At 42.7% G+C, this 18274-nt stretch overlaps 1 protein-coding gene across 1 annotated transcript in view; it reads right to left on the bottom strand.

Annotated features, from left to right (window-relative positions):
- SLC26A7 (solute carrier family 26 member 7) overlaps nt 1–18274 on the bottom strand; it is a 102515-nt gene that overhangs the window by 41262 nt on the left and 42979 nt on the right. Inside the window, exons 8-11 of the mRNA XM_069728980.1 lie at nt 15828–15941; nt 14525–14602; nt 14342–14437; nt 254–360 (exon numbers count right to left, since the gene is read on the bottom strand). Of these exons, the coding sequence (XP_069585081.1) occupies nt 254–360; nt 14342–14437; nt 14525–14602; nt 15828–15941 (395 nt within the window). The remainder of the gene's footprint in view (nt 1–253; nt 361–14341; nt 14438–14524; nt 14603–15827; nt 15942–18274) is intronic.

Raw genomic sequence — 18274 nt, 5'->3', positions numbered from 1 at the left:
TATTATGTGCTAAAGTGAATGGTATTATTCCAAACTACATCTTGCCTCCCAAAAAGCAAGCCTTCATATGGCTTTATCATACAGAGAATGGTTATGGTCCTTGGAAAAAGACTTTGAAAAAATGGTTTCAAAAATAAAAAAAAGAAAAGCAGGAAGATGTTAAAGAAAACAATATCTAACAATACAGAGTCTATGAATGCAAAAATGTCTAAAAGAAACACAAAATCAATTAATGATACACCGTAGTTCTTACCTGGTTAATCTGAGCACCCCAACTGCTATGCTGAACACAACTCCAAATAAGAGGCCAATATTTGCGGCAAAGCAGATTGTAACCAGATAAGTGCAAATCCAGATCACCTGCAAATAAAATCCAGAACCAGAGGAATCAGAAATAATAAGGTTACAAAGTGTTCTGCCTATTCTTGTGTGGCAATGAGTGGCAGCACATTTCATTCTAGGTTCATTTTAGAGTATTGACAGATGCTTAAGGCAACATTCACAAGATCAGTACAGTATTGTTCACCCCTGGAGTGGGTGAACAATCCAGAAGTAGTGACATGCTATTATACATTTCCTCTGATTGTTCCACTCCTGATGTTTGCTTACAAATACTGAGATAAAATAGTGACCAAATACTGAACGTGGCCTAATAGGGAGCGGAAACCACCCGTTCTGCCTATTTTGTGGCTTTGTCCCTATATCATTGTCCTTTATTGCCTATCTATTGCATATTGTATTTGTGCTAAAGGTACCGTCACATTTAGCGACGCTGCAGCGATCTAGACAACGATGCCGATCGCTGCAGCGTCGCTGTGTGGTCGCTGGAGAGCTGTCACACAGACAGCTCTCCAGCGACCAACTATGCGAAGTCCCTTGGTAACCAGGGTAAACATCGGGTTACTAAGCGCAGGGCCGATGTTTACCCTGGTTACCAGCGTAAACGTAAAAAAAAAATAACACTACATACTTACATTCCGGTGTCTGCCCCCCAGCGCTGTGCTTCTCTGCACTGACTGTGAGCGCCAGCCGGAAAGCACAGCGGTGACGTCACCGCTGTGCTCTGCTTTCCGGCCGGCGCTTACACAGTACAGAGAAGCACAGCGCCAGGGGACAGACACCGGAATGTAAGTATGTAGTGTTTGGTTTTTTTTATGTTTACGCTGGTAACCAGGGTAAACATTGGGTTACTAAGCGCGGCCCTGCGCTTAGTAACCCGATGTTTACCCTGGTTACCAGTGAAGACATCGCTGAATCGGCGTCACACACGCCGATTCAGCGATGTCTGCGGGAGTCCAGCGACGAAATAAAGTTCTGGACTTTCTGTGCCAACCAGCGATGGCACAGCAGGATCCTGATCGCTGCTGCATGTCAAACACAACGATATCGCTATCCATCGTTCAGTGTGAAGGTACCTTTACCAATATGATAACCAACTTGATATTTTAAGGTGTTGTAAAGGATTATAGAAAGAATCAAATTTATTTTGTAAAAACAGTAACTGCTTTGTCCATGGGTTGTACTTGGTTTTGTCCCTAGTCTTATTCACTTGACACAGCCCTCGGACAGATATAGCACTGTTGAAAAAAACATTGTCCCTTTTTTCTAATCCTGGACATGCTTTTTAATTAATTGTATTGTATTATACTGATAAAGAAAAATGTTGAATGAAAGATTTTGGTTGGACTCGTTTGGAAAACAGATTTTCTTAAAGAGGTTATACTTGTTTTGACCACTTCTGATCCCATATTTTGTAGAGTAGAGTATCTGTCATGTAGTGAGTAGGGATGTTGGGCGCCTACCTGATCACTCAAACTAGGGGGCACCCTAATCTATCCCTGTCCCCTAGATTACCACAGGAAGTGAAGACACTAGGGTCATGTACTTTGCTATTCTCTTATCTTAAATCTCATCTGTTCCCTCCCCCACCCAGGAACATGTGAGGCTGAAGTGTATAGGATTACTTTTACCAGATTACCAGACAGACAGGGATAAAATAAAACTACAATCAGACAAATATACTCACAAAACAACAGAGTGGAACACAGGGGAGGGATGGGTAGGAGAAACCAAATTGGAGAGGATGAGGATAAGCATGCAAACCAACTTCACCAAGAAATCTCTTGAACAACTGTCCAACCGCCTACTCCAAACACTGAATTTTTCCTCCAACACGTAAACAGGAAGTAAGAACTATCACTGGCAATTCCCAAGTGCCAATGACGAGCATATACAAGAGGAGGAGTGGCCAAAACAGAACAGCTGAGACAATTCAGGATGGATCTCGAATCAGATGCCATTGGCTAGTGCTAGTGTGACTCAGGCCTTAGAGATCAAGGATTCAGCAAAATGGTTATAAAATACCCATGAAACTGAAATCCTCCAGGCTCCAGTGCTTAGAAAAGATAAGGTGTGAATTTATTGTTTTTAATAAGATGTTTTGTGGAGAAAAGACACCATCTTCAGACATACAAGACAAGAATGCATACACCACATTTGGTAGACATCAAATACATGTGGGATGAGAAAAGGGGAAGGTAACATCATGACTGAAATCACAATAAATAAACAACATAAAATTAAATAAACTGATATAATGTTAAAAAGTTAAAAACATGCAATGATAAAATAAATATTCCATAAAAATTATACATATTATATCATGAAATACATGAAATATCTTCCCTGGATTGAAATAAAAAATAAAATACAATTAGCGATTCAGGGGTTTCTACTCAAAGTCCCTTTGAATATATGGGACCCATTAAGACATATAAACATTCTCACACAAGTCCTTACAACCCACTAATTCCAATTCTTTTCAATCCTGAATTTGCACCAGGTTTCATTAGAGACAAGTTCCTGAGTTGATTATACACTCTGACCAATGCCTTTGTCATATATTAAAAGGATCAAATGTCCACTCTTTTGATGAACTACAAACCTTGGATCCCCACAAAAACTCTCTTGGTTAGAGTATGTACAACTGAGATCTTTTGTAGACACGCGAAAAAAAAAGGGGACAGCACTCTTTACCTTCTACACAGACCAAATTCAAGGGGATTATTTCCTTTGGGACTTGCCACCACCTCATCTGATCTCTTGTATATGGTCTTTTGAGTTAGACACTCCACTTTGTGGAGCTCCAATTTTGTTCACTCTTGGGAGACGGAATGGGACACTACCTTCTCGGAAGAAGACAGGTATAAGGCATTTTTGTTTACCCATAAAATGTCAGCAGCTGAATATGCACAAGAAAGAAAATATACAGTGGAATGTAAAAATGTGGGCACCCCTGGTCAAAATGACTGTTATTGTGGACAGTTAAGCAAGTTGAAGATTAAATGATCTCTAAAAGTTGTAAAGTTACAGATGACACATTTTCTTTGTATTTAGGCACAAAATATATACTTCATGTCTTTTTTTTTATTTTAAAATTTACAAAAAGGAAAATGGTCCGATGCAAACGTTTGGGCATCCTTAGAGATTTGAGTGCTCTGATAACTTTGACCAAAGTTTCAGACCCTAATTAGCCTGTTGGGGTTATGGCTTGTTCGCTGTAAGATCTTGATATCTTGATGGAGTTAGGAAACTAGGGTGCCAGTATAAGAATAGTTAAAGTAGGGGATTTCCAAGTTGGGTGGGGTAAGAGTGAGTTTGTCAGTGGGACACTTCCTGATTCTTAGTCAGTGGGAGCATTGTACAGTAGTGTATTATAGTTGTAACATTAAGAAAGTGCTGGAGAGTGACTTGGGAGAAGATAGAACAGGTCAGAGGGCCACACAGTACAGAAAGACACATGGTATGGTGATATCCCTTAGAGAATCCAGGGCCTGTGGCTCGAATCATGACAGAGGAACCTTTTTCATCTTCCAGTGAAGGGGAGCCAGAGTGAGAACCAGACGGGAAAATGGGCGCAGGAATATGGGGACTCCAGAGCCAGGACAAGCATCTCAGAAGCTAGAGGAGCCAGCATTGAGAGGGAAAGCTCAGGCTAAAAATGGGACCACAGAACCAGTAACAGCATCTCAGAGGCTAGAGGAACCAGCATTGAGAGGGAAAGCTCAGGCTAAAAATGGGACCGCAGAACCAGTAAGAGCATCTCAGAGGCTAGAGGAACCAGCATTGAGAAGGAAAGCTCAGGCTAAAAATGGGATCACAGAACCAGTAAGAGCATCTCAGAGGCTAGAGGAGCCAACATTGAGAAGGAAAGTTCAGGCTAAAAATGGGACTGCAGAACCAGTAAGAGCATCTCAGAGGCTAGAGGAGCCAGCATTGAGAGGGAAAGCTCAGGTTGAGTATGGGAGCGCAGAGCAAGGATGAGCATCTCAGAGGCTAGAGGAACCAGCATTGAGAGGGAAAGCTCAGGCTAAAAATGGGATCACAGAACCAGTAAGAGCATCTCAGAGGCTAGAGGAACCAGCATTGAGAGGGAAAGTTCAGGCTAAAAATGGGACTGCAGAACCAGTAAAAGCATCTCAGAGGCTAGAGGAACCAGCATTGAGAGGGAAAGTTCAGGCTAAAAATGGGACTGCAGAACCAGTAAGAGCATCTCAGAGGCTAGAGGAGCCAACATTGAGAGGGAAAGTTCAGGCTAAAAATGGGACTGCAGAACCAGTAAGAGCATCTCAGAGGCTAGAGGAGCCAACATTGAGAGGGAAAGCTCAGGTTGAGTATGGGAGCGCAGAGCCAGGACGAGCATCTCAGAGGCTAGAGGAGCCAACATTGAGAGGGAAAGCTCAGGCTGAAGATATGAACTTGCAGTGCTGAAACTGCCATGGATTCTTTGCTATCAAGTAAAGTTACACTGTTTAAAGCGGAATACGGTGTTGGTTCCTGAGTGTGTGATATCGTCCAGAGAGGGGACTACGGGATCAGCAGGATCTGCCAACGTGAGTTTTGTGCAATACTCCCACATCACACATCAGACAGAACATTATATTCTCTTTGCGGGGTGCCAGGGTTTGGGAGCACAACAGCCCCTCTCCATGACTACCACCCTGGCCACCTCACAGTGGTAACAATTCCCAACAAAATTACATGCCATCTTTCCCTCTGTACCAGATTCACGTTGGCGCTGTTGATCAGAGAAAGGTATGATGCTCCGTATCTCTCCTCCTGTACCAGTTGTGACTTGTATTGTTCAAGATTATTGTACCTGTTTTTATTATGTATACCCCTCCTCACATGTAATGCGCTATGGAATAAATGGCGCTATAATAATAATAATAATATTTGATGGGATTGTGATAAAATAAAACCTTTTTGGAAAGATGTATTCTCAACATACTTTAAGATTACTTAAGATAGAATCATTCTTTCCCCTCAGATGGCACTCGTAACTATGCTTCCTGGATCTATTGGAGCTTAAAAATGTTGCCTCTTGAGATTTTTCCCCTTGAAATTCTGCTTAACTGTCACATGGAGGAATCAATTGTCAGAGCTAATTTAGACGACATGAAATTTCTCTCGCTTTGTCAGCCCTGGATTCTCTTTAGAGGTTACTCCAACTTCAAATCCCAATTCATATGAGAACTTAATGAAATTACCCAGGGCCGGCCCGAACGTATAGGCAAACTAGGCGGCCGCCTAGGGCGCCGACCCTAAGGGGGCGCCAGAGAAAAAATAGAACAAATTATAAAAAAAACCTTTTCAAAAGGCAAAAAGTTTTAGGGATGGAAAGAAAGTGTACATAAATGTTTTTACCATAAATTTAAAAGAAAAACCGTTGAGCTTCAATTTACGCACGGAAAGGAGGCGCTAAACTACGGATGTGAGTCGTTTGCATCGTCTGCTGACAGGTGTTTGATCCCGTGCATTTATTTTGCTCCTAAGTTTTCAAATGTTGGCAAAGCAAAGCAAGCAACCAAAAATGCACACTTAGCACACACTACACTAAGGGGGCGTCTGAGAGAAAAAAATACGTATACTTAAACCTCCATCAGGAACAATGGATCTGACAGGCGCAGCTCTTCTACTTTCATTTCTCCCTTCTCACCAGACTTTCAGGAAACCCTCTCCCTCTAGATAGTCTCCTGGCTCTAGCTGCTGTGTGAAACCTGATACCACAGTTGGTCTGCAGAGCTTCAGGAAGGAAGATATAGCTGTGCTGGCTTCTCAGGCTCATTGGTCCCGAACACATCACACTTTATAAGGTTGGTATGTAATGTTTTTAGTCATTACTATTGTTTCTTTAGCTTGTTTTATGAATTGATAGAGGAAGGTTTGTGGATATCATATTTCATATAAATAAGGCAGATTTTCTTACAAATGAAAGTGTGCTTCTCATGCACATTGTTCCCTAATGCATATTCTCTTTCTTGCTTCAGATTACTTTTATGTTGAGTAAATGGGTTTGTTTTGCACCTGATAATGTATAGTCTCTTTTATCACATCCCTATGAAGGTCTCTGATCACTTTTAGATCACTGATATTGAGAAAATTAGATATTCTAGGTATTTTTCTAGCCTGCGCTTGACAGGCACATTGTTCCATTACGAGTTAGTGCGAATATTGTTCCTGACGGAACTTCTCAGAAGATTAAAGAGTTAGGAGAGAGTTAATCATTGTTGTTGTGGTTTATTTTGCTCCTAAATTTATATCCCAAGTTTTCATCTACTGCCAAGAATAGTAGGGGCGCAACAAAATAGTTTCGCCTAGGGTGCCATAATCTCTCGGGCCGGCCCTGAAATTACCTAAGCTAAGCTGAATATTGATAAACCGACCCCCTCTTCATCTCACTTTAAAATAATCTTTATCTTTATATAGCGCTAACATATTCCGCAGCGCTTTACAGGTTGCACACATTATCATTGCTGTCCCTAATGAGGCTCACAATCTAAATTCCCTATCAGTATGTCTTTGGAATGTGGGAGGAAACCGGAGAACCCGGAGGAAACCAACACAAACACGGAGAGAACATACAAACTCTTTGCAGATGTTGTCCAGGGTGGGGCTTGAACCAAGGGCTCCAGCGCTGCAAGGCTGCAGTGCTATCCACTGAGCCACTGCGCTGCCTTTTTTTTCTTATTTCCCTTCTTTCACCCCCCCAGCCCACTTTTGGTCTGTACTGTATCTTCCCTTCACATACTGTGCCAGTGACTCTGTCACGCTAGCAGTGCAGTCAGACAGGGAATAGGAGTTCACAGGGAGACACTGAGCACACGGTGCTCAGTGTCTCTGCTGGATGACAGGTTGTATGGTTGCATCATGCAACCTGCCTTCCAGATGTAGCAAAGCTAGACCCATCATGGGACAAATGGATTAGCAGCATCTCTGCGGAAAGCTGAGGAATATTTTTGTTTTTAACTCTTTTGCAGATGATTAGGATGTCTGTGGAATGGGCGAGGTCGTAAGTATGGTTTCATTAAGATTTATTAACCCCTTCATGACCCAGCCTATTTTGACCTTAATGACCTGGCCGTTTTTTGCAATTCTGACCAGTGTCCCTTTATGAGGTAATAACTCAGGAACGCTTCAACGGATCCTAGCGGTTCTGAGATTGTTTTTTCGTGACATATTGGGCTTCATGTTAGTGGTAAATTTAGGTCAATAAATTCTGCGTTTATTTGTGATAAAAACGGAAATTTGGCGAAAATTTTGAAAATTTCGCAATTTTCACATTTTGAATTTTTATTCTGTTAAACTAGAGAGTTATGTGACACAAAATAGTTAATAAATAACATTTCCCACATGTCTACTTTACACCAGCACAATTTTGGAAACAACATTTTTTTTTGCTAGGAAGTTATAAGAGTTAAAATTTGACCAGCGATTTCTCATTTTTACAACGAAATTTACAAAACCATTTTTTTTAGGGACCACCTCACATTTGAAGTCAGTTTGAGGGGTCTATATGGATGAAAATACCCAAAAGTGACACCATTCTAAAAAATGCACCCCTCAAGGTGCTCAAAACCACATTCAAGAAGTTTTTTAACCCTTCAGGTGCTTCACAGCAGCAGAAGCAACATGGAAGGAAAAAATGAACATTTAACTTTTTAGTCACAAAAATTATCTTTTAGCAACATTTTTTTTATTTTCCCAATGGTACAAGGAGAAACTGAACCACGAAAGTTGTTGTCCAATTTGTCCTGAGTACGCTGATACCTCATATGTGGGGGTAAACCACTGTTTGGGCGCACGGCAGGGCTTGGAAGGGAAGGAGCGCCATTTGACTTTTTGAATGAAAAATTGGCTCCACTCTTTAGCGGACACCATGTCACGTTTGGAGAGCCCCCGTGTGCCTAAAAATTGGAGCTCCCCCACACGTGACCCCATTTTGGAAACTAGACGCCCCAAGGAACTTATCTAGATGCATAGTGAGAACTTTGAACCCCCGGGGGCTTCACAAATTGATCCGTAAAAATGAAAAAGTACTTTTTTTTCACAAAAAAATTCTTTTAGCCTCAATTTTTTTCATTTTCACATGGGCAACAGGATAAAATGGATCCTAAAATTTGTTGGGCAATTTCTCATGAGTACACCGATACCTCACATGTGGAGGTAAACCACTGTTTGGGCACATGGTAAGGTTCGGAAGGGAAGGAGCGCCATTTGACTCTTTGAATGAAAAATTATCTCCATTGTTAGCGGACACCATGTCGTGTTTGGAGAGCCCCCGTGTGCCTAAACATTGGAGCTCCCCCACAAATAACCCCATTTTGGAAACTAGACCCCCCAAGGAACTTATCTAGATGCATATTGAGCACTTTAAACCCTCAGGTGCTTCACAAATTGATCTGTAAAAATGAAAAAGTACTTTTTTTTTCACAAAAAAATTCTTTTCGCCTCAGTTTTTCATTTTCACATGGGCAATAGGATAAAATGAATCCTAAAATTTGTTGGGCAATTTCTCCCGAGTACGCCGATACCTCATATGTGGGGGTAAACCACTGTTTGGGCACACGGCAGGGCTCGGAAGGGAAGGCGCGCCATTTGACTTTTTGAATGGAAAATTAGCTCCAATTGTTAGCGGACACCATGTCGCGTTTAGAGAGCCCCTGTGTGCCTATGCATTGGAGCTCCCCCACAAGTGACCCCATTTTGGAAACTAGACCCCCCAAGGAACTTATCTAGATGCATATTGAGCACTTTAAACCCCCAGGTGCTTCACAGAAGTTTATAATGCAGAGCCATGAAAATAAAAAATAATTTTTCTTTCCTCAAAAATGATTTTTAGCCTGGAATTTCCTATTTTGCCAAGGGTAATAGGAGAAATTGGACCGCAAATGTTGTTGTCCAGTTTGTCCTGAGTACGCTGATACCCCATATGTGGGGGTAAACCACTGTTTGGGCGCACGGCAGGGCTCGGAAGGGAAGGCACGCCAATTGGCTTTTTAAATGGAAAATTAGCTCCAATCATTAGCGGACACCATGTCACGTTTGGAGAGCCCCTGTGTGCCTAAACATTGGAGATCCCCCACATATGACCCCATTTTGGAAACTAGACCCCCAAAGGAACTAATCTAGATGTGTGGTGAGGACTTTGAACTTCCAAGTGCTTCACAGAAGTTTATAACGCAGAGCCATGAAAATAAAATAAAAATTTTATTTTCTCTAAAATGATTTTTTAGCCTGCAATTTATTATTTTCCCAAGGGTAACAGGAGAAATTTGACCCCAAAAGTTGTTGTACAGTTTCTCCTGAGTACGCTGATACCCCATATGTGGGGGTAAACCACAGTTTGGGCACATGTCGGGGCTCGGAAGTCAAGTAGTGACATTTTGAAATGCAGACTTTGATGGAATGCTCTGCGGGCGTTACGTTGCGTTTGCAGAGCCCCTGATGTGGCTAAACAGTAGAAACCCCCCACAAGTGACCCCATTTTAGAAACTAGACCCCGAAAGGAACTTATCTAGATGTGAGGTGAGCACTTTGAACCCCCAAGTGCTTCACAGAAGTTTATAACACAGAGCAGTGAAAATAATAAATACGTTTTCTTTCCTCAAAAATAATTTTTTAGCCCAGAATTTTTTATTTTCCCAAGGGTTACAGGAGAAATTGGACCCCAAAAGTTGTTGTCCAGTTTCTCCTGAGTACGCTGATACCCCATATGTGGGGGTAAACCACTGTTTGGGCACACGTCGGGGCTCAGAAGGGAAGTAGTGACTTTTGAAATGCAGACTTTGATGGAATGGTCTGCGGGCGTCACGTTGCGTTTGCAGAGCCCCTGGTGTGCCTAAACAGTAGAAACCCCCCACAAGTGACCCCATTTTGGAAACTAGACCCCCCAAGGAACTTATCTAGATATGTGGTGAGCACTTTGAACCCCCAAGTGCTTCACAGACGTTTACAACGCAGAGCCGTGAAAATAAAAAATCATTTTTCTTTCCTCAAAAATGATGTTTTAGCAAGCAATTTTTTATTTTCTCAAGGGTAACAGGAGAAATTGGACCCCAGTAATTGTTGCCCAGTTTGTCCTGAGTACGCTGATACCCCATATGTGGGGGTAAACCACTGTTTGGGCACATGTCGGGGCTCGGAAGTCAAGTAGTGACGTTTTGAAATGCAGACTTTGATGGAATGGTCTGCGGGCGTCACGTTGCGTTTGCAGAGCCCCTGGTGTGCCTAAACAGTAGAAACCCCCCACAAGTGACCCCATTTTGGAAACTAGACCCCCCAAGGAACTTATCTAGATATGTGGTGAGCACTTTGAACCCCCAAGTGCTTCACAGACGTTTACAACGCAGAGCCGTGAAAATAAAAAATCATTTTACTTTCCTCAAAAATGATGTTTTAGCAAGCAATTTTTTATTTTCTCAAGGGTAACAGGAGAAATTGGACCCCAGTAATTGTTGCCCAGTTTGTCCTGAGTACACTGATACCCCATATGTGGGGGTAAACCACTGTTTGGGCACACGTCGGGGCTCGGAAGGGAAGGAGCACCATTTGACTTTTTGAATAAAAGATTGGCTGGAATCAATGGTGGCGCCATGTTGCGTTTGGAGACCCCCTGATGTGCCTAAACAGTGGAAACCCCTCAATTCTTACGCCAACACACCCCTAACCCTTATCCCAACTGTAGCCGTAACCCTAACCACAACCCTAACCGCAACACACCCCTAACCACAACCCTAACCCCAACACACCCCTAACCCTAACCACAACCCTAATTCCAACCCAACCCTAACCCTAAGGCTATGTACCCACGTTGCGGATTCGTGTGAGATTTTTCCGCACCATTTTTGAAAAATCCGCGGGTAAAAGGCACTGCGTTTTACCTGCGGATTTACTGCGGATTTCACCTGCGGATTCCTATTGAGGAATAGGTGTAAAACGCTGCGGAATCCGCACAAAGAATTGACATGCTGCGGAAAATACAACGCAGCGTTTCCGTGCGGTATTTTCCGCACCATGGGCACAGCGGATTTGGTTTTCCATAGGTTTACATGGTACTGTAAACCTGATGGAACACTGCTGCGGATCCGTAGCGGCCAATCCGCTGCGGATCCGCAGCCAAATCCGCACCGTGTGCACATAGCCTAATTCTAAAGGTATGTGCACACGCTTTGGAAAACGCTGCGGATCCGCAGCAGTTTCCCATGAGTTTACATTTCAATGTAAACCTATGGGAAACAAAAATCGCTGTACACATGCTGCGGAAAAACTGCACGGAAACGCAGCGGTTTACATTCCGCAGCATGTCACTTCTTTCTGCGGATTCCACAGCGGTTTTACAACTGCTCCAATAGAAAATCGCAGTTGTAAAACCGCAGTGAAATGCGCAGAAAAACCGCGGTAAATCTGCCATAAATCCGCAGCGGTTTAGCACTGCGGATTTATCAAATCCGCTGCAGAAAAATCCGCAGAGGACCAGAATACGTGTGCACATACCGAAACCCTAACCCTAACCCTACCCCTAACCCTACCCCTACCCCTACCCCTAACCCTAACCCTACCCCTAACCCTAACCCTACCCCTAACCCTACCCCTACCCCTAACCCTACCCCTACCCCTACCCCTAACCCTACCCCTAACCCTAACCCTAACCCTAGTTCTAACTCCAACCTTAGTGAAAAAAAAAAAAAATTCTTTATTTTATTATTGTCCCTATCTATGGGGGACAAATGGGGGGGGTCATTTACTGTTTTTTTATTTTGACCACTGTGATAGATTATATCACAGTGATCAAAATTCACATTGGAACGAATCTGCCGGCCGGCAGATTCGGCGGGCGCACTGCGCATGCGCCCGCCATTTTGGAACATGGCGGCGCTCGGGGAAGAAGACTGACGGACCTCGCCAGGATCGGTAAGTATAAGGGGGGGAGATCAGGGCACAGGGGGGGGAGATCAGGGCACGGGGGGGCGTCGGAGCACGGGGGGGAGGGATCGGAGCATGGGGGAGAGTGATCGGTGTGCGGGCGGGTGGATCGGTGTGCAGGGGGGGTGGATCGGTGTGCAGGGGGGGTGGTTCGGAGCACGGGGGGGATCGGAGTGCGGGGGGGTTTGATTGGAGCACGGGGGGGTGTGATTGGAGCACGGGGGAGCGGACAGGAGGACGGGGGAGCGGAGCACAGGACGGAGGGGAGCGGACCACCGATCGGGGGGCTGGGGGGGCGATCGGAGGGGTGGGGTGGGGGCACATTAGTATTTCCAGCCATGGCCGATGATATTGCAGCATCGGCCATGGCTGGATTGTAATATTTCACCATTTTTTTAGGTGAAATATTACAAATCGCTCTGATTGGCAGTTTCACTTTCAACAGCCAATCAGAGCGATCGTAGCCACGAGGGGGTGAAGCCACCCCCCCTGGGCTAAACTACCACTCCCCCTGTCCCTGCAGATCGGGTGAAATGGGAGTTAACCCTTTCACCCGGCCTGCAGGGACGCGATCTTTCTGTGACACAGCATATGCGTCACAGGTCGGATTGGCACCGACTTTCATGACGCATACGCTGTGTCACAGGTCGGGAAGGGGTTAAATGAGTCTGTGTCATTCTTTCAATTAAAGGACTTTATTCTGGGTGTCTTTGCTTTTATACAATATGACTATGGGGTAAGTATTGGAGGTGTCTTATTGACACCTTTCCATTACTAACCTCAGAGCTTCTTGTCACCTGTCAAAACAAAGGTGACATCAACCCCCCAACTATCACCCCACTTGCCATCGCTACAGGGCAAGTGGGAAGAGCGAGGCTAGGTGCCAGAATTTGATAAAGCCTACGCAAAACGCGTGTCAGGGGGTGGACTGGGCTCCTCGGCATCAAGTTACTTCCATCATGGCTAAGCGATTTAGCTACTAAGGGCACTTTCTTCCCTTTTGTGGGGGGCATTGTCACTGTGGCAGCCTCAGGGAACTCATTATGAACGGTGTGATTTCATTATATGGTTGTTAGCATTACAGGATTACATAAAATTCAAACTCAAATTTGTTTCTTACATATATGGTTGACATTACACACTTTTAGAAATTATAGTGCCCTCGCAATAATACAATGATGATGCTCATCATTATTAACATTTTTTTTCCATGCATTGTTTCTCACTAGGGTTTTATATTCCTTGTTTGTGCTTCATTCAGACATTTTGTTGTAATTTTGATTATGTGTAATAAAGTATTATTTTTTTCTAATTCTATTACTTGTGTACAGAACTCCAATTTTTTTGTTTCTAAGTGTACCATGTGTTGTCCAATCATGTACTACCTTACAATCCCTATGTTTTAACGAATTGATATTGTGTATAATAAAGATTTGTTCATTATTTTAAATAGAGGTCTCCAGTATTTTTGATAGGATGATTGGGTTACATAGGGGACAGCTAAAAAAAAGAGTACCATGAAACTTGTATCTCTAGAAATGTACCCTGGTGATAACATCATATATGAATAGGTGGAAAACTAGGTGCCAGATGGCCTCAAAATAAAAAATAAAATGGTCAAAAAGACTGATATAGATACAGATGGAAGCTTGAATGGAATATTGGTGAGAAAATAAGCTTTGGGGTCACGGAAGTCAGACCCAGGGTTGATTTCCAAGTTATTTTTTGCGTACAAGTCCTCTCTGTGTTTTTCGCACTTATGACAGTCTATGTTGCTGTACAAATATCAGCATTTTTTTTTGCGGATGGAATGGTCAGTGAAGATTCGCAGAGAAACGTCTGATATTGATTTGAGTGTTGGATCAAACACGGCAACGAAAGTCTATGGGTCCACAAGGGGTCCAATTGGGATATGCACAGTGTAACATTTCATTTTCTGCCTTAAGGGTGGACCATGGGGAGTTACAGTCTGCTTATTATTATTATTATGTCACTGATTGTATAATAATTGGAATATAATGGTGAAACTGAAATGAATATTTGTTTAATATCCCAAATCAATTTTTCCCATACTTACCCAATCACACTTATCAACATTCCAGTATTTCTTCAGATCTCTGAACTGTATGAGCATGCCCTTCAGGCCCACAACTATTATCGCGGCCAGGACACACTGCAGTGAAAATGTGGATAATATTAGTAGTTTTCTATTTCAAGGAGCAGGTAAAGGATTGACTTCTCCAATCATAAACTCCCTCACCATAGGAAGCCAGTATAAGAGCGGTGCTACAAAATAAATGACGATCAGGACCAATGCGCATGATATCAGGGAGGCCACCTGAAGAACAAAGAAAGACATTCACCTACAGCATTACAATAGATGTTACATCTATAGTTGTCAGTTAAAGAGAGTTTATCACCAAAGTTCTGCTTCTTCTAACCTTAGCTGACCCTCATGGAATACAGAATTCACTAGGTGATTGAACTTTCTCGCTTTCAAAGAAACTAAAGGCTTTTTACTTGCTCTGACCAGGTCCAGCGCTGAGTCTCTGTTGCTGCCCCAAATGTCATGTCGATAGGGCTAAAATCCATGAATTGAGCAGCTCTACCTGATTAGACGACACGAGCCGCTCAGAGCCACTGAGCTTACTGATTGTCTGCAGCCCTGGCAATGTGAAGTCAACATTGGAGGCAATAATAGTCACCGGGAGCAGCAGTGGAGTCTCTAAGCTGGACCTATAGAGGGTGCGTAAAGCGTAGTTTCTTGGGTTTTTTTTTTTTTAAAGAACTGGGGACATGAGTTTCTTGAAACCAGAACTTCCCTTTAGTACAGATCAAACTGTCTATATAAATCTGAATGGCTCTCATACGTAGTTCTACTAGCCAACATTGGAAACAGTCAACAAGATGATGGTCAGTTATGCCTTAAACGGCTTATGGACAATCCAGACACAAAATGATAGACATCTGCGCTAAAAGCCTTCAAAGAAGGACAGTCTATGGGAGAAAACGGCTTAAGGACAATCTACCAAACCACAAACGGAAGACTTTTCAGGAAACTCACAGGTGAGGTGTATGTGGCTATAATAGTGGTTAGATTGCTATGGGATCTATCACCCCAAGTTTTTGCTTACTTTTGGTAGAGGACCGTTACTTCTCTAAACTGTAAAATATGTTTTTTTCCTAAAATTAGTCATTGCTGGTCCATAAATCTGTAGTAAACTGGACTGTGCGCATAATGTTTTGCTATGCTGGAAACAGTCCACCAAGCGTGAGCCCTAATCATATGGAATGATATGCCAATAACTCACTCTGTGCACAATCACACTGGAAAGCATAGCTGTGCATGTTGTATAGTATATTTAGGGCTGAGAGATCCTGATGTAATCCAGCCAAATATATCCTAATGGACACTGTTTTGTTTTCTGCTTGGCTATGGAAGTCTGTGGGCATATTGGCATGTACATCAGGAGGTCTTTCTGTCGAATGGGCACCACTTGGTCTGTCCTGAGCCTTAGCTTTACATATTCATCCACATAACACTGACAACAAAGGATGCTGACCTGGGTTTTCGATCCCATGCTATATAACAGAAAAGTACGGACAGGGGCTCCTGAATTTGGAATGCAAAAGAAAAATGATGGGATAATATTGCTGAGTCCATGGGCAAAGAGTTCCTGCAAGAAAGAAAGGGTTAAGTCTTCCCAACCAGATGTTGGCAAAATGTTCTAATTCCTCTAAACATTCAATCGAGATGAATGATGATGTCCTAGGTACATGATGGACTTTGTAATCGATCTGTGATCTCATTATTTAGAATATAAAGGGAATCAGTCACTAGCACCAACCCTCTTAAGCTGTCTATGTGGGCATGCAGGTCATAGGAAGCCGAATAAAATGATACCGTCACAGGGAAACTGCCACAGAGTTGGGTCAGACGATAGCGGTGTCTGGTGACACATATACCTGCAATAGTTAGAACGGCTTCACCATCCTATTAGCAGTTCTGACTTTCTTTGCTCTGGTGTTGCAAGGGTTAAACTGCTTAGTTGGACTCCTGGAGTTCCCTTTCTTGGGTTGTATGAACTGTTCTGAGTTCCTTACTCCCTGCAGGTTTACGAAAACTCCTCCTGGCTTCTGACCTTGTCAGTGATAGTTTACCACTTCCAGGTATGGAGTTGTTGGAGTGTTCAGAGTTTGTATCACGTGATTGAAGTTGTAGTTAGGACAATTCTCCGTGTTTTGGTTAGAGTGTTTCCTCCTAATCCTCTTCTCATTTTTTTCCCACTTTTTTCTTCCTTGTTTCCCACTCTGTGTTTTTGTATTATTGTAGTTTACCCCTGTTTGTCTGGTTTGGGTAACCACATACGCTTCTGTCCCAAACCTTCCTGGGTTTTGAAGGAAACAGATAAGTGTTTAAACAGGAGCTTAGTGAGGAACGAGACCCCAATATCTCCACCATCAGGTGTAACCCGGGAGACAGGCATAGCCTAGGGTTCCTCTAGCTCGAGGGACAGGATAGGAGCCCATTGTCCCTTGCTTTACGTGACAGATATCTTAATGTCTATAATCCGATGTTTTATTCCAGAGAATGCCACATTTTTCTTCATATGTAAATGAGCTGTTAAGATCTATGGGACAGACATAGATCTCCCTGAGGACTTGCTTCAAGGCTCATTTTAAATGAAAGGAGGTGTTACCAGTGTGAGACATGTAATGACAGACAGTCTGTTCTCCTGATCTACATGTTTCACACTTGTAACACCCCCTTTCATTTACATTAAGCCCTGGAAACACATTCTCAGGGAGATCTATGTCCGGCCCAACTTGTGTACATAATGCATAATGTGAGTAGAGTATAGTGCAGGGTAAGCACAGGATAAAACAAAGTTTAGTGCTTAGAATAAAGATAATGACTGTCGGTAAGCTAGGACATTAGTACAGGATACAGTTAATGTTTGGGACTAACCCACAGGGGGAGGGGATAGTGCCAGGTAAAGCAGACTGCTTCCTGATTGAAGGCAGTTGGAGTTTGTTAGTGATAGTGACAAGGTCAAGTTCAAGATGCAGTGGGCTGATAAAATACGGAGGATTAAGGAGTAGAAATATTTGGAAAATCTGGACTGCACAGACAAATCAGTGGGTTCGAAATAATCTAATTTCTCCAAAGTTGTCTCACTTTGCATCAGGAGGAGAGAGACATTATTGATGTGGTGTCTCTCAGCAACTTGCCAGGCATTGGCAGTTATAACGCACTCGTCCAATTCTAATTATTAGGACAGAATACACAATACCTGCTGACCATGCCTGACACCTGGCATTATTTCACTAGCACCTCTTAACTCCCAATGCAAAAAAGGGGGAAATGCTGAATAAATTGGTTATACTACATTCCCACAATGAGTATTTGGGGAGTTTTTGATGTTGTAGATTTTCTGCACCTATTATCTAAATTATGTTACTTGTGTTTTTTCATTGCATTTTTGACGCTGCAGTTTTTGTCTTTTTTCATATGTCTTGTTTTGAATAAAGCTGCTTTTGTTTTTGATAAGTCCTGGTATTTGGCTTTGATAATACTTTATTGATACAGTCGTGCAGATTACATGGGTTTATTAATTGTGGATTTTCCTCAGCTGATGCAATGTAATGAGAAAAATTCACACATAAAACTCAGTATATTCAGAAGAGAAGAAACTGACATTTTGCAGATTTGAGACATGCATCGCGGATCATTTTGCGCTGTATAAAAAATTTTAAAAAAGCACACGGGGCAGAAGAATTCTATAAATCTCATCCACGTTGGAAGACGCTTTGTTTTTTGCTCAATGAAAATAAGCAGCATCAAAAACTCATCAAAAACTCATTGTGGAAACGTAGCCTTATTGTGACATTTGTTAATCCAGAAATGTTGTGGCATTCCCATAGACAATGAACAGAGCAAAGATCCAGTTAATGGTGATAACTTTGCATTCTGGGAATATTCCTTCATGTAATCTCCTAGTCCCCAAAA

The sequence above is a fragment of the Ranitomeya imitator genome, chromosome 6, assembly GCF_032444005.1.
Source record: "Ranitomeya imitator isolate aRanImi1 chromosome 6, aRanImi1.pri, whole genome shotgun sequence".
In the NCBI taxonomy this organism is placed as follows: domain Eukaryota; kingdom Metazoa; phylum Chordata; class Amphibia; order Anura; family Dendrobatidae; genus Ranitomeya; species Ranitomeya imitator.
Note: the sequence above shows the minus strand (reverse complement) of the source record. Positions and strands in the feature narration are given on the sequence as shown.